The sequence below is a fragment of the Nuphar pumila genome, chromosome 7 (genome assembly GCF_984573655.1).
Source record: "Nuphar pumila chromosome 7, dmNupPumi1.hap1.1, whole genome shotgun sequence".
Classification (NCBI taxonomy): Eukaryota; Viridiplantae; Streptophyta; class Magnoliopsida; order Nymphaeales; family Nymphaeaceae; genus Nuphar; species Nuphar pumila.
In genome coordinates this window covers 76472081-76487527 of record NC_143255.1, presented here as the reverse complement: position 1 = coordinate 76487527, position 15447 = coordinate 76472081, and the positions used below count along the sequence as shown (strand labels likewise).

General features: G+C 39.3%; 1 protein-coding gene across 5 annotated transcripts in view; it reads right to left on the bottom strand.

Moving 5' to 3' along the window:
* The window catches only part of LOC149832399 (DNA-3-methyladenine glycosylase 1-like), a 55042-nt gene extending 40532 nt beyond the window's left edge, over nt 1–14510 (bottom strand). For 3 of the 5 annotated variants that reach the window (XM_090012446.1, XM_090012447.1, XM_090012448.1), the window contains exons 1-2: nt 14059–14510; nt 12955–13408 (exon numbers count right to left, since the gene is read on the bottom strand). In XM_090012446.1, coding sequence (XP_089868572.1) covers nt 12959–13408; nt 14059–14508 — 900 coding nt within the window. In that variant the 5' untranslated portion in view covers nt 14509–14510 and the 3' untranslated portion in view covers nt 12955–12958. Of the gene's footprint in view, nt 1–12090; nt 13409–14058 lie in introns of those variants that run through there. The other 2 variants (XM_090012449.1, XM_090012444.1) reach the window with 2 other exon arrangements.
* Between the last annotated feature and the right edge of the window lie 937 nt (nt 14511–15447).

Sequence of the window (15447 nt, the reverse complement as noted above, 5' to 3'; positions counted from 1 at the left end):
ATGCTTAATTTCTTATTTTCAATCTAAAAGGATCATTTTTAAAGGTAAAAGAAGGAACAATGTATATGAACTTTATCTAAATGAGTTACCCACTTTTAATGAAAAATGTCTTATTGCTTCAAATGAAATTCAATGGTTATGGCATAAGAGACTTGGACATGTTAACTTTAAATTAATTTCTAAGTTATCCAAGAATGATCTTGTTAGAGGCCTACCTAGAATACCATATAAGAAGGACCACTTATGTGATGCTTGCCAAATGGGTAAACAAATCAAGAGTTATTTCAAAGCAAAAGATATAGTCTCAACAAAACGGCATCTTGAACTTTTACATTTAGATCTATTTGGATCATCTAGAATTCAAAGTTTGAATGGTGGTAGCAAATATGCTTTTGTTATAGTAGATGATTATTCTCGATTTACATGGGTGATTTTTCTAAAAAGCAAAAATGTTGCTTTTTCTGAATTTTCTAAACTTTGTAAAAGAATTACAAATGAAAATTCTACATCTATTATTACAATTCATAGTGATCATGGTGGTGAATTTGAAAATGAATCTTTTCTAAAGTTTTGTGATTTACATGGTATATTTCACAACTTTGCTTTTCCTAGAGCAGCTCCACAAAATGGAGTTGTTGAAAGAAAGAATAGAACTTTGCAAGAATGTGCTAGAACCATGCTTAAGATAAAAATTTACCAAAATACTTTTGGGCTGAAGCAATAAATACAGCATGTTATGTTTTAAACTGTGTTCTTATTCGACCAATCTTACATAAAACATGTTTTGAATTATATTATGATCGTATACCAAAGATCTCATATTTCAAAAAATTTTGCAGTAAATTCTTCTTGTTAAATACCAAAGAAAATCTTGATAAGTTTGATTCAAAATCAGACGAAGCAATATTTCTTGGATATTCTTCTAGAAGCAAAGTTTATCGTGTTTTTAATAAAAGAACACCATGCATTGAAGAATCTTTACATGTTGCATTTGATGAGAATTGTGAGCAGGTTATACCTCTAAGCGAAAGAGAAGAAGTCATAATTCAAGAAGAACCTTTGATAGAGAGCACTTCTCAAGAAAATATTTCTCTTCCACTAGTTTAGAAAGAAGTTCCTAATCATCCACATGAACAAATTATTGGAGAAATAAAGAGTGATGTCCAAATTAAAACGCAATTGCAATATCTTGCAAATATTGCTTTCATATCTAAAATAGAACCAAAGAATATCAATGAGGCTTGTGATGATGAATTTTGACTTTTGGTCATGTCTGAAGAACTTAACCAATTTACCAGGAATGATGTATGGGATCTAGTTGATAGACCAAAGGATTATCCGGTAATTGGAACAAGATGGGTCTTCCGAAATAAGATGGACGAAAATGGTGAAGTCATTTGAAACAAAGCAAGACTAGTAGCACAAGGTTATAATCAAGAAGAAGGCATAGATTTTGATGAAACCTATGCACCAGTGGCTCGATTGGAGTCAATTCAAATGATGTTTGTTTTTGCTAGTTACATGAATTTTAAGTTATATCAAATTGATGTTAAGAGTGCATTCTTAAATGGACACATCAATGATGAAGAAGTTTATGTAGAGCAACCTCCAGGCTTTGAAAATCAGAAATATCCAGAAAAAGTCTACAAATTAAAAAGAGCTTTGTACGGACTTAAACAAGCACCAAGAGCGTGGTATGAAAGACTACGAAATTTTCTAGAAAAATTTGGTTTTTCCATTGGTCGGGTAGACTCCACTTTATTTATTAAAAATCTTAATTCAGATATTCTTATCGTGCAAATTTATGTTGATGACATAATATTTGGTTCTACTAATGATTCTCTTTGTAAAGAATTTGCTAAAGCTATGCAGGAAGAGTTTGAAATGAGCTTGATGGGCGAATTAAACTACTTTATTGGACTTCAAATAAAGCAAATTGAAGAAAGAATCTTCATCAACGAGGCTAAATATACAAAAGAACTTCTCAAAAGATTTGGGATAGACTCATCAAAATCAAAAAGAAATCCTATGAGCACAACTACTTCTCTTGATAAAGATAAAAATGGTATAGATGTAGATACTAAGCTCTATAGAGGTATGATCGGATCTTTATTATACTTAACTGTTAGTCGACCTGATATAATGTTTAATGTCTATATGTGTGCTAGATTTCAAGATAATCCAAAGGAATCTCACTTAACTGCAGTAAAACAAATTCTTCGATACTTGAAAGATACTTCAGATTTTGGTTTGTTTTACTTTAGTTTCATATAGTGATACAGATTTTGCAAGAAACAAATCTGATCGCAAGAGTACTAGTGGAACTTGTCATTTCTTAGGACATTCCTTAGTCTCTTGGTTTAGTAAAAAGCAAAATTCAGTGTCACTCTCAACAACTGAAGCGGAATATATAGCGTGTAGTTTAGCATGTTCACAAGTAGTATAGATGAAACAAACCTTAAAAGATTTTGGTTTGAATTACTCAACAACTATTTATTGTGATAACACTAGTGCTATAAATCTTTCGAAAAATCTTGTTCAGCACTCAAGAACTAAGCATATTGAAGTTAGACATCATTTCTTACGAGATCATGTGTTAAAAGGAGATATTTCGTTAAATTTTATAACCACTAATGAACAACATGTTGATATCTTCACTAAACCACTTAAAAATGAAGATTTTATGAGAATTAGGAGAGAACTAAGCATTTGCTCATTTTTATATTTATAAATTTGTTTTTAAAAAATGTTATTTTAAAAAAAAAACTCAAAATCGCACCTTATTAGTCGACCGATAAAATTCTAGTCGACTGATGTTTTTTTTTTTAAAAAAAAATTAACTGAAGGGACCCAATACCCCTTGGTTTTTTTTAAAGGGGCAATCATTTTTACGCCCGTGTTTTTTTTTTTTTTAAAAATGCACCGTTTCATTTTTCGCCCGTATGTTTTTCCCTTTTTCATAAACAAAACCCTCTCTCTCTCTCCTCTATCTTTTCCAAAAACCCCAAGAGTGCCGGACGAACTCCCTCTCGCCAGAATGCTCTTGTCGTGACAGAAGACGACACTTGCAAGAGCATCTTCTCACCTGTCATTATCCACCGCGTCACCTCTTGTTCGTCGAACCCTTTATCGCCTCTTTCTTCTTTCCTAAAATCTGTGGAACCTCGATATCCCTTTTCGGAGGATTGCTCGCGCCGATTGATTTGGCCACTAACAGAGATTGTGATCGGTGAAGGCCTATTGTCCATCATATCCTCTACGACGTCGGACAATTTTTTCCTCCCACTGGACTACATTGGAAAGCCGGCATCGACAGCGTCTCCACCTGTTCCTCTCAAAGACTTTGTTGATCAACCACTCCCATCAAACAGCGATTTTCTTTGACAGGTGAATTTGTTTCGTTCTTAACAACCATGCCTCGTCAGAAAACAGTCTCCGCACAAGGTTCCCCTCCATTTACACCACAAGCACGTCATGGATTTTCTCTTAGACTACTTAGAAATCCTATTTTATATGATACTTTTGGATTGATTTCTACACTTCCTATTTTATCAGGCTGAAATGTTATGTTTCATCTCTTTTCTCGCTACAAAATCAGAGAATTATTCAGAGGCATTTCATATCTTTTTGACGCTAGTACAGACCCCCTTCATTATCCTTTACTGATCCATTTGTTTTACACTAATTTACAAATTGATCATGAAACTGGATTTCTTTTCTCTCTTGTTCGCGATGTTGAAATTGAGTTTGATTCTAAACTTCTTGGACAAATCTTAGATATTCCACCTTCAGAAACTCTTTTCAATACTATTGAACTTAATAATGAAAGAATTTTTGAACAAATTCTTCTTCCCGGTGCACCTCATTGTCCTCCTTTCAAAAATACCAATCTTCAAACTCGCGCTTGCATTGCTGGACGAATTCTTGCCCACAATGTTCTACCTAAAACTGGATCTTTTGATTACTATTCCACAGATCTCTCTACGGCTCTTTACGTCTTATTTGGAAATATTTCTGTAAATTGGGCCCACGTGTAGTTTACTACGTTGTGAAAACAAAAACCTTTTTCTTCTGTATGGTGTCTTCTTACTCGTATTTTCAGATATTTCAAAGTACCCCTTAACCAATGAAAAATATATTAAACAAAAGGAGTTCTTTGATCAAACTATTTTTAAACGAATGAAAATCAAATATCTACCTCCTTTAAATTTTAATCAAACTGAACCCTCTGAATCATCACCATCTCCTGTGACACCTTCATCTCAAGCAAAACGAAAGAAAATCTCTACTAGTCAAGACAATGATGAAATTTTGCAACGAATTGAAGCTTTGAAGCTACATCAACGTACTTTTCGTCTAAATGCTCCATCTTTGACTAGTTTGTCATCATAAAAAAAAGGAAGATTGTTACGATAATGAAGTCGTACACAATACTTCAAGTACAAGATTTTGATGATGAACAAGTGAATCAACTGCATTTCAGCTAAGGCAATGAAGAAAGATGACAAGAATTGAAGAATTCAATGAAAAATCTATGAAGACTAATGTGCAAATGTAAAATTCATTAAATGTCTTAGATTCTTGTAAGAGCCTTACTTAGAGTGCATATTTTGATTGCATTTCACTTAAAAAATCTTTAGAAAAACTTTTCTAAAAGAACCCTTCATGAAAATCAGTTTAGAAAACTCTTTACTTAATTTTTCATGTTTATTAGTCGACCAATAGACTCATCAGTCGACCAACCTTTTCGCGCCAAATTTTCTAAGCAAAAATGTCATTTTTGTAAAATTAGTCGACCGAACAGAATGTCTGTTTTCTGGAAACTTTAACAGCAGTCGACTAACGATTTTATCAGTCGACCAGACAGAACGTGTGTTTTCAGAAAAATTCAACAGCAGTCGACTAAAAGGTTTTTCAGTCTACTGATGATATTATTAGTCGACTAACTTTTTCTTTAGGCGACTATGTTTGAAAACTTCAGATTTTCAAATGGCTATGATAAACACATTAGTCGACCGACGATAACTGTCAGTCTGTTAATATTTAATTTCAGTCGACTAACTATTGTTCTAGTCGACTAATTTTGTCATTTTTCTGTAACTTTTAAAAGACGTGTCTTTTCATTTTTCAAACGTTTTGATCGTTCAAAATTGACTGTTTTGACACCCTTTCATACCCTCAACGTATGGAATCTTTCAACTATAAATATGAGTGCATTCTACATTCAAAAACATCAAATCCAATCGAATTACATTGAATTATTATTTGTTTTTCACTCCTACTCATTCAAGTATTTGTTTTCTCACTCACTTGATATTTTCACTCAAATTCTTTTAAGAGATATTGAATTCGTGAGTTAAGTTTTTCAACAACCTCATAAGCCAATTGCATTTCATTTGCATTCATAAGAAGGGCTCGTAGGTTGATTGTAAGTTACTTATTTCATTTTTCTGTAAAAGGAAAGGACTCCTTGGTTTAAAGGAGTTGTTTGCTTTCAGTAGGATTGTTACTGAAAGTGGGACCGGATTTGGTCTGCATGATCTTATAGTTACACAAGGTTGATAGTGGAAAACTCCAGTGGGTTTTGCGCGGGGACTGGATGTAGGTCGGGAAAGACCGAACCAGGATAAATTCTTATGTTCTTTGAGTGATTTCTTTGCGTATTTCAAAATCCGTCATAATTCAAAAGACGATATATAAAAGCACTATTTACCCACCTCTAGTGCTCGTTGCCTTGATCTTATAGCACTTTCACGGAGGACATGTTGCGAGCTTGCATGATGGACTGGAGGGGAGAATGGGACTCTCATACCGGGTTGGCAGAATTCGTGTAGAATAATAATTATCATGCGAGCATCGGTATGGCCCCGTACAAAGCCTTGTACGAGAAGCCTTATCGATCACCTGTTTATTGGGACGAGGTCGGTGAACGGACGCAGGATTCACCAATAGTGCTACAGCACTATACTCAGCAAGTGCAGATGATCAAGGAATGTTTGTGTACCGCGTTAAGTCGACAGAAGTGTTATATCGATCGTCGACGTAGAGAGCTCGTGTTCTCAACGGGAGATATGGTTTTTGTTAAGGTATCTCCTACAAAGAGCGTTTTCTGGTTCGGGAAAAACGGAAAGCTCAGTCCCCGGTTCGTCGGGCCTTTTGAGATCCTGGATCGGATCGGTGAGGCGGCTTACCGTGTTGCGCTGCCTCCTTAGTACGCTCAGATCCACAATGTCTTCCATGTATCTATGTTTAGAAGATACGTTCACGACCCATCGCATATCATTCATTACGATGATGTGGACATCCAAAAAGACTTGACATTGGAGAAAAAGCCTGTGGCAATCGTTGATCGTCGAGACCAAGTGCTCAGATCGAAAACTATTTCTTTTCTAAAAGGACGTTGGCAACACCATGGAATAAATGAATGCACATGGGAGCCTGAGTCTGATATTAGGGAAAAATACCCTGACTTGTATTTTGACCAATATATGCAATAGGAATTTCGCGGATGAAATTATTTTTAAGGAGAAAATGATGTAAAACTCAAAAAAAAATTAATGACCTTGGATTCGGGTCGGATCCGGACCCGGAGCCGACCGGGACCCAGTTAAGGCACCGCCTCCCTCGCTGTCAAAGACAGCAAGGAAAAGGGGGGGAGGTTCTCGAAACCTCCCTTTCCCCTCTCTCGCTCTCACGACTCTCTCTCTCCCTCACTGACTCTCTCTCGCACGTCCACGGTCACCGCCACCGGCGATCCTCTCCGGGGAGCCATCCCGGAGACCCTTGTCAACCTGACACCACCTACGACCTCCCGTCCGACCATCGACACCCCGAAGCTTCTCCGGCGACCATCAGGTACGCCTTTTCTTCCCCTTTTCTTTTTCCTTATGCCGCCTCCTCTTTCCCTTTTCTCTTCTTCTCCTTGTCGTCGACAGACGGGGGCAAAAAGCCCCTTCCCGTCGGTCGTTTACGACGAGGAAGGGTCGTGCAGCAAGGGATTTATCCCCCTACCAGTTGTTGATGGATCGGCAGGGGTAAAACCCCTGCGGCCTGTGAGGAGGGTTCCGGCAGGGGTTTGTGGGGCCCCTGTCTGCCCTTTTGTCTCTACTAGGGAGGGTCGGGACCCCTCCCTGTCTCCTTTTTCCTCTCAGAAATGACAGGGGCCTTTAGCCCCTGTCTCGTTTCCCTGTTAAGCAAGCCAAAAGGCCCCTGTCTCCTCTCCCAAGAGCCGCATGGGGGGCTGTTGGCCCCTGTGCCCCTCTCTCTGCTCATTTTCCTAGCAGGGGCCATCGGCCCCTGACCTTTTCATTTTTCTGACAGGGGTCATCGGCTCCTGCCCTTTTTATTATTCCAGCAGGGATGCCCTTTTTGTTGTTCCAACAGGGGCCATTTGCCCCCTGCCCTTTTAAAATTTCTAGCAGGGGCCGAAGGCACCTACCTTTTTAAATAACCAGCGGAGGCCGATGGCCCCTGCACCTGTTCTTTTGGCGGCAAGAGTCATTCAGCCCTGCCCCAGCCCTATGTATCAGAGAAGTCGAGTCTTCTCCTTATTTTTGCTTTAGTCTTGGTTGCATGTTAATATCGCATATCTGCCGTTACGACGGATCTCGCTCGCGCTCCGCGACCCGAGCCGTCAATCATTTATACCCGTAGACGCCAGCAAGCTTGCAACTCTCCGGAGTAGGGGAAGATTGCACGGAGGACTTCGACAATTGAATTAAGTTCAATTAACTAAAAACGACCATTAAATAAATATATATATATATTTATACGAGTATGCACTTAACACAAGGTCTCGGTTTCGCGATCCTTGTCCTTTACTTTCTGTCATGGTTTTACTTTGTCATCGCGCATTGGGCCCAGGTTTTGCGTTGCACTCTTGCTTACAGTCTTTACTTTGTCGTCGCGCATTGCGCCCAGGTTTTGTGTTGCACTCTTGCTTCCCGTCTTTACTTTGTCATCGCGCTTTACGCTCAGGCTCTTGCTTTTGCAAATGCTTTGTTACCGCCTTGCTATTGCAGATGACGCTTAGGTTTTCGCTCATTGCATACGCTTTCAAGGCAGCCTCGTGGAGGATGCAAAAAGGCATTTATCACTCTCCCTCTTACGACGAGAGTTGAGTCAGGAGCTAGTGATACATCCTCGTCTAAGGAGAGGGATACCTCGCAAGGATCCTGGCTCTTCGAGTACGCAGTCCTGCAGACGAGTTGGGGTTCGAGCAATCTTCTTAGCAGGGGTTCTCTTGAAAAACTTGTATCCCGTCTATCGAGGCCGATATCGAGTCATGCGAGGCATGTAGATACCCCGATAGCGGATGAGATTCTAGAAAATCGCATGCCAAATGTTGGCAAAAGTTGTTGGTTGTTTCAAAAGATAAAGAATGTCAAAAGTAAAGTTTGAGAAATATTACATCTTTGTGAAACACTTCTGTTGAGACTCCTATTGAGGAGCTATACCCCTTTCATCCTAGAGTACTTGTAGTCGTGCACTACATGCTGGTACTGCGATGATCGGATGAGACAGTCGTGCGACCTCGAATAGTGCTAAATGCACAATGTTGTAATCACTTAAATGGTGATTGATCGTCTTCACAGACTAGATGCTCGAGTGGTTTAAAGACCACAACATAGGATGGGTAGTTAGTTAAGCAACCTCTAACGCACCCATTCGCTTCTTGTTGTTTGTCAAGGGAGAGGACAGAGCGATGCAAAACTCCAATAGACAGGTTATTAACAACCACCCCACGGGCAATGATCCAGCCTCCCTAGTCATTGGAGTTAGGAGAAAGGGGCTACAATAGTTAGCTCAACACCTCTGCAAAAGTTGGATGTATCTGTGGCACTGCTTACTTACCTTTGGGGAATCATCTCTCGGCTAAAGCTGTCCCTTTAGGAACGGACTCAACTAGCTATTCGGGTTATTGAAAATACATAGAATAACAGACGCCCGAACTAGTCTCAGTTGTTTCTACATTTTGCCTGGACGTACCCGCAGGCCAGTAAAATCGAAACATAAAGTCTGTTCACACTGGTTGTTGGGTCGTGAGACTTGTTTGTTGCATGGTAGTTCACAGCTTACGATCAAATGAATCGTCATGCTGCGTTTTGACAGTTGCACTACTTACCTGTTTTGCACTACTTACATGTTTAACTACATATCTGCTTTAAACTGCGTAACCTGCTAAATTAAATGTACATGATTCAGTTTTCAGTCGTCTCTCTTGTGCACCTACTAGTTTTTCGCGAAACTAACCCATTTTATGGGTACAGGTGATGATTAGGTACACCACAAGCGATGGCACGATGGGAAGATGGCTTCAAGACTTTCTTTTTTCTACCCTTACCTCGTGTCTTGGACGTTTTGGGTTTTGTAACGGATTTTCCTTGGGATATCCGAATTTTGTACTATTTGAAAACTTCTTTTAATGGAAGTGGTTTTTCCAAGTGTCTTGAAAGTAGCATGGTTTGTGCGTTTTGGTTCTTTTAGCTAACGTGCTCAAAGTTGTTAGCTTGCCTTTCTGAAATTAACAAAAGAATAGACTTCCGCTGATTTCATAAACGAACTCTGAAGGAAAGAGATTTTTTATAGTTTCTTCCCTGTTTTCTGAAAGGTTCGAAAGTTTGAAAATTTGGGGCGTTACAATACAAAACACAAGATTGCCTTTTGTCACAGTCATGGTATTCCAAGCTCTCAGCTGGAGATAAATACATTTGGCTCGCAGGCACACCTCTTTTAAATAAATTGTTAATCAGACAATGCAAACCAAGACGGTTTATGTTCAACTGTTCAAAGATTATAAAAATTTTGATGCCATGTGAATATACAGATTCTACACTTTATGTGTAATCGTGGATGTTAACAGTTCATGCTAAAAGAATCTATAAGCTCCAAATGAAAAAAGAAATCACAAGCATACAAGCTCCAACAGCCTACAAAAACTCAAATGTCTTTGAAGATATGAAGCCACTTTAATCTGGCACCCACGGTTTCTCATCATTAGTTATTACTTGGTCAGTCTATAGTTTGATGTTTTCTTCAAATACAAATGCCAAACACAGGCACGAGCCAGTTTTAGGTGTACACCAGTACAATGTCCAACACCAACAACTCTAGAACCAACACCAACAGATCTAGAACCAAAATTGGATCAAGAATTGTAGCTAAGACAACTATGTGGTAGCACATGAAGATCAATTTTAAAAAACTAAGATGGATACAGATGCATCTGGAACAAAAGGTCAAGAACCAAAACAAATGAACTGTAGCCAAGACAACTATACATAGTAGAATACGATGTTGTAATAATCTCTGATATAGTCAAGCCCTTGGAATGCCGTGGTTGACACACATGACCCTTGCAGAATTTGGTTTCTAGAGACAGATCAGAACATTTTTTATTGATTATGCTATTGGTTTATCATATTGTAAAACATTACTGACCCTTACCAAAAGATTTAAGTATTGTACTTCAAGGAATGGTTTGACCTTAGCAAATAACAACAAAGACAGACCATTCCAACCTACCTTAAACCAATTAAACCAATAAATTCAATTAAATCATATACCAATTTGAAGGACTATCAAAGCCATCCTCACATGCAACCTTGGCCTTTTGCAGGTGTGTAATGTGTTGTTCAAGATTAACCCACTTCCAAATACCAAATAGATCACCCCAGAATGAAAGGGGTGACAAAGGGATTAAACAAATAATTGTTTGCAAGGACGTTACAAACTTACAATAAACCCCTAGGAGAAAAAAATTTCATTCAGCAAAGGTTCAAGATGCTAGCAGATAGCAATAATTGTTACTCAATAACTTATGTCAAGACTAGAAAGCATACAACATATATATATATATATAATTATTATATAATTACACACACATTTACATACATACATATATATACGCTGTCTACTGAATGGTAGTATAAACATAAATGAGAAAGAACATTTGGCCCATCCACTTGTGAATGGTCACAAGGTTGTGTAGGTTAGTAGGTTATAACTTACATTTTGTACAACCCCACAGTGCTGGGGTTGGATCACTGATAAAAGCTGCATTTCATGCATAATGTACACGTGCAAAACATGCATAAGGATGAGAGAGACTGTGTATGTGTGGGTTGTGGGATGCAAAATTTGACAGAGATGAGAACCAATGCACTAAATAGATGAATTGGGAATACAACCCAAAGCAAGGATTCTGGTATCTCTGCACCTAAAAGCCTGGTTCTCGTCCAATCTTAGAAATGCATTATTTCTTCAACTTCGTTAAGGCAAGTAAAGCTCATCGAATATTCATAGACATCAAAATATAGGAAATCACCGTACCACTTGCACAAAAAACAGAATGATATATTCAAATTATCAATGATTTTATAATACAAGATCACTAGCCCAAATCAAGGTTGTTAAATGCAATGAGGCGAAGCGAGGCGTTAAGCCTGTTATGAAGCGAGGCATAAGCCTCGAGGCATTGAAGCGTAAGCTTCATGATCAAAATAATAAAATATATAATATTAATAAAATAATGAAATTTTATTAAAACATAGATGATAAGAACGTTCATTTTTCAGTTTAGCATCACGATAAAACTGCAATATGTTGACAGAACGAACATTTTTAAATATCTTGCTTTTGGCATTATATCGGCATTTTTAAATATCGCTTTGTATGTGTGTTTCTAAAACACACATCGTCAAATTCGGCCCCAAACAAATCCCCCCCCAACCTCACTTTCTTCCCCCGCAAGCTTCTTTCTCTCTCTCTCTCTGGTTCTCATTCCGATCGTCGATTCAATCTATCGTTCTTGCCCTAATTCGCGTCTCCAATCAACGATGGACGCTGCTTCCTTGCTCTCCCGCTTGGAAAATCTCGAAATCAAAGGCCTTCGTCAGGACTTCACGGCCTTCTTTCAGCCTCTCCTGCAACACCAGAAGGAGAAGAAGAAGAAGGGGAAGGCGACCGATTCTGAGACCGAGGATACGCAACTCTGCTCGCTCGTCGTCTTCCTCGGAGTTGGAGATTGCAGAGCTCAGCAAAAATCGTAAGATTTTTGGGGATTTTTAGTGTTTCGTGAGGTAGATTTCCTTTTCTGGCATTATTTTTGAGTTTAACAGAGAATTTGTGTTATTTTTCTTTTTCGTTACGTAGGCAAAGTGCCTTCTGTATCAGAACTCGCTCTTCGTCGTCCTCAGAGTTGGAGGTTGCAGAGCTCAGCAAAAAACAGTATGATTTTTGGGGATTTTATACTGTCTCGTGAGGCAGATTTCCTTTTCTGACGTTCTTTTTGAGTTTAGCAGAGAATTTGCGTTATTTTTCTTTTTCGTTGTTGAGCTCTGCGTGGAGGCTGGGCCTGGTGACGCTGATGCTTACGCCTTAGAAGCGAAGGGCGTCTCGACGCGAGGCGCACGCTTCACCCATGTGAAGTGTGCGCTTCAAGACTCAAACACTTCACTACATCGCCTCAGTACCTTCAGCGTGCGCTTCGCCTATGAGGCGTACGCTTCAGGTACTGAGGCGTTCGCCTCTCACAACACTGGCCCAAATTGCTAGCTGGAAGCCAAGGTTCAATTCTTTAGAGTAACCAGAAACATGGTTGGCAAACCCGGCGAGTCGACTCGGATCGGATGGCCAATGGATCACTGAACCTAATGCCTATTATGTTTTTTTTATCATGCACTTTATGATTTTAATGCAGAGTTCTTATAGAAAGTTACTTCTTTTGGAGATTCTAATAATGTTCAATGAGAAATGTTAATGAACATGTATAGTTGTACACTTTTAGCTTAATTACTGATGTGATGTGATTATTTTAGTGGTCCAAACAATCAAAAAATTTATTGTTATGCACCAACCATGATGATGAGAAAGAAAAGACAAAGCACATAGATGGGCAGAAAATAGAAAACATGGTTCAAAGGGCTTATGCAAAGCGGTAGAAGACCACCTCACCAGTTTATACAAGGCTCGGAAGTTGGTCCACCGGCACCGCTGGTTCTTTAGCTTCTACCAGTCTCCACATATACCAAGAGCCAACAGACCTATATGGCCTCCATCTGTCACAGAACTTGTCCATCTGCGAGGGTTGAGGTAGCTGGTTGAGGCCATAGAGAAGCTGCACACCTTTGCGTACACCAACGTCACCCACGGGCAGTACATCAGGACGGTGCAGAGCGAAGATCATGAACATATGAACGGACCAGACACCAATTCCCTTCACCATGGTGAGCATAGACACAAGGGACTGATCATCCATTTCGAGTATGGCCGCATCCGAGAGGAGTCCGTCGGAGAACTTGGCAGCAAGATCATGAAGGTAACCAGCCTTCCTTGCGGATACACCAATCTGCCGTAGTTGGAGGGGACCGAGTCTCAACACTGTCTCAGGAATTACGCCGTTCTCACCCTGTGAGCAAAGGAATCCGGACCTCAGAGGCGTACAAAAAACCATTTTACCAAATTTTTGTTCCTTGTTTATAGTTCAATTAAAAAAGTAAATAAACTGAACGGAAGAGAAAACAGGAACGAACAAGGAAATCGAGATGGACTCCAGCGATTTTCAGAACCAAATCTGCATTGAACAAAGAAACAGTAAATCGGTCGGATCTATGGTATTCCTAGGTGCATGCCACAGCTTTTTCTGGGCAAACTGAGTAACTTTCTACATTTAGTAACAGGGAATCCATAAAAAAACATGCACATCCAAATGCAATGCAGTTAGGGATCCTAGATCTGGGACGTTTTCAAAAAGTAGCATCAATGAGGAAAGAAGAGAATCTGCATCCGTTTGATCAAGGATCAGAAAAAGGAAATCCATTGATGGATTGCAATCACAATGAAAACAATATACTCTAATCAGAAAGCAAGAGAAAACATAAAAACTAAAAAGAAACTGTAAAAAAAGGAGGGGGTTGGAAGACCAAAAAAGAACTAAGGTTTCATCAAAAAATGCTCATAGTCGTCTCGATCGCTGCATCGATCCATCAACCGATCAGTACATATAGATGTAGAGATGCCCAAAAAGAAAAGGGAAGAGATTGGGAGAGATACACTTACACCACACAAAGCCATGAATCGGGAGTAGATGGAAGCGGCAGCTTTGATGGCGAGTTGCTGATAGAGGATGCTACGAGCGAGAGAGTGGAATGGCGTGTGCAGATTGTGGAAGATAGGCGGGTGATGGACGTCGATCAGGCGACCTAAGAGAGGATCGCAGGCCTTGAGGTGTTGTATGGCAAGGGAGATTGCACCTTCTTCCGAGAGAGTCCTCAAGGGGGCCACGATAATGACGTCGGCCTTAGCCTTCCTGTTCTCCCTCTTTTCTCCAGAAGAGTTAAAGACCTTCCTCATCTTACGCTCCCGGAACGCGATGGTCGACGAGGAGGGCGAGGGAGACGCCTCATCGATCCCGCTACAGCCGCCTCCAACTCCAACTCCTCCAGGTGCGCCGCCTGCTTCAGCGGGCCCTTCAGCTACTCCGTCGTTCCTCTGCTTCTGCTTCGCCATTGATCGCCGCCGATGCTTGGCATCTCCAACCTTCCCAAGTAGCATTGGAGTGGACCGGGGGAAAACGGGCTCCGCCCCGCCTAGTTTGGACCCTGGATGAGGATTCGTGCCCCAGCCACCTCACCTCCCTCCGTTTCCGATTCCTTTTAAAAAATTAATATTATACTCTTATAAGTATTGTAAAATTATATATATATATATATATATATTTATTTATTTTTTATAACCCTTAATATAAATTTCTTTTTCTAAACTCTCTTTTCTTCTTTCTCTAGTTCTCATTTATATTTTTTTTCTAACGGACAATGGAAGGACGGGAAAAATGGGGCTATGCTCCTCCTCTGCCTGTTTGGACCAGAAATGAAAAACATGAAACAGGGAATAAACCAAGGATGAAGGTTAAAATCAAAACTAGTACCAAGATTAAGGTGAGGATGGAGAGTAAAATTTTGAAACGGGATGAGGGCAGAGATCTTGTCCCCTGCCTTCACTCCGGTCCACTGTCATTCATATTGCTAAGTGCAACACTTACCAGTACGTGTGTGTATATATATAGGGAGAGAGAAAGAGAGTAACTAATTTTCAATACTTTTTTTTGCAAATCCAACCATGTGGATGTGCTTGGCATGGTGAATTTGCTATGAATCAACCACTTGATCATGTATTTTTTATGAAAAAATATGATTTTTGAATTCTTGAATATTTATGAAGAATATGAGCCATTGATTTTAAAACCTTAAAAAAACACATTTATGCATCAAAATTGGATTATTCAAGAGCGGGTTCTTATAAATCCAATCATGTGGATCACATTAATGCAGCTAGATTCATGAGAAAATGTCATAATCCATGAAAACAATGGTTCACAATTAGTTCTCATAATATTATATATATATATATATATATATATATATATATATATATATAGTCAGTAAAATA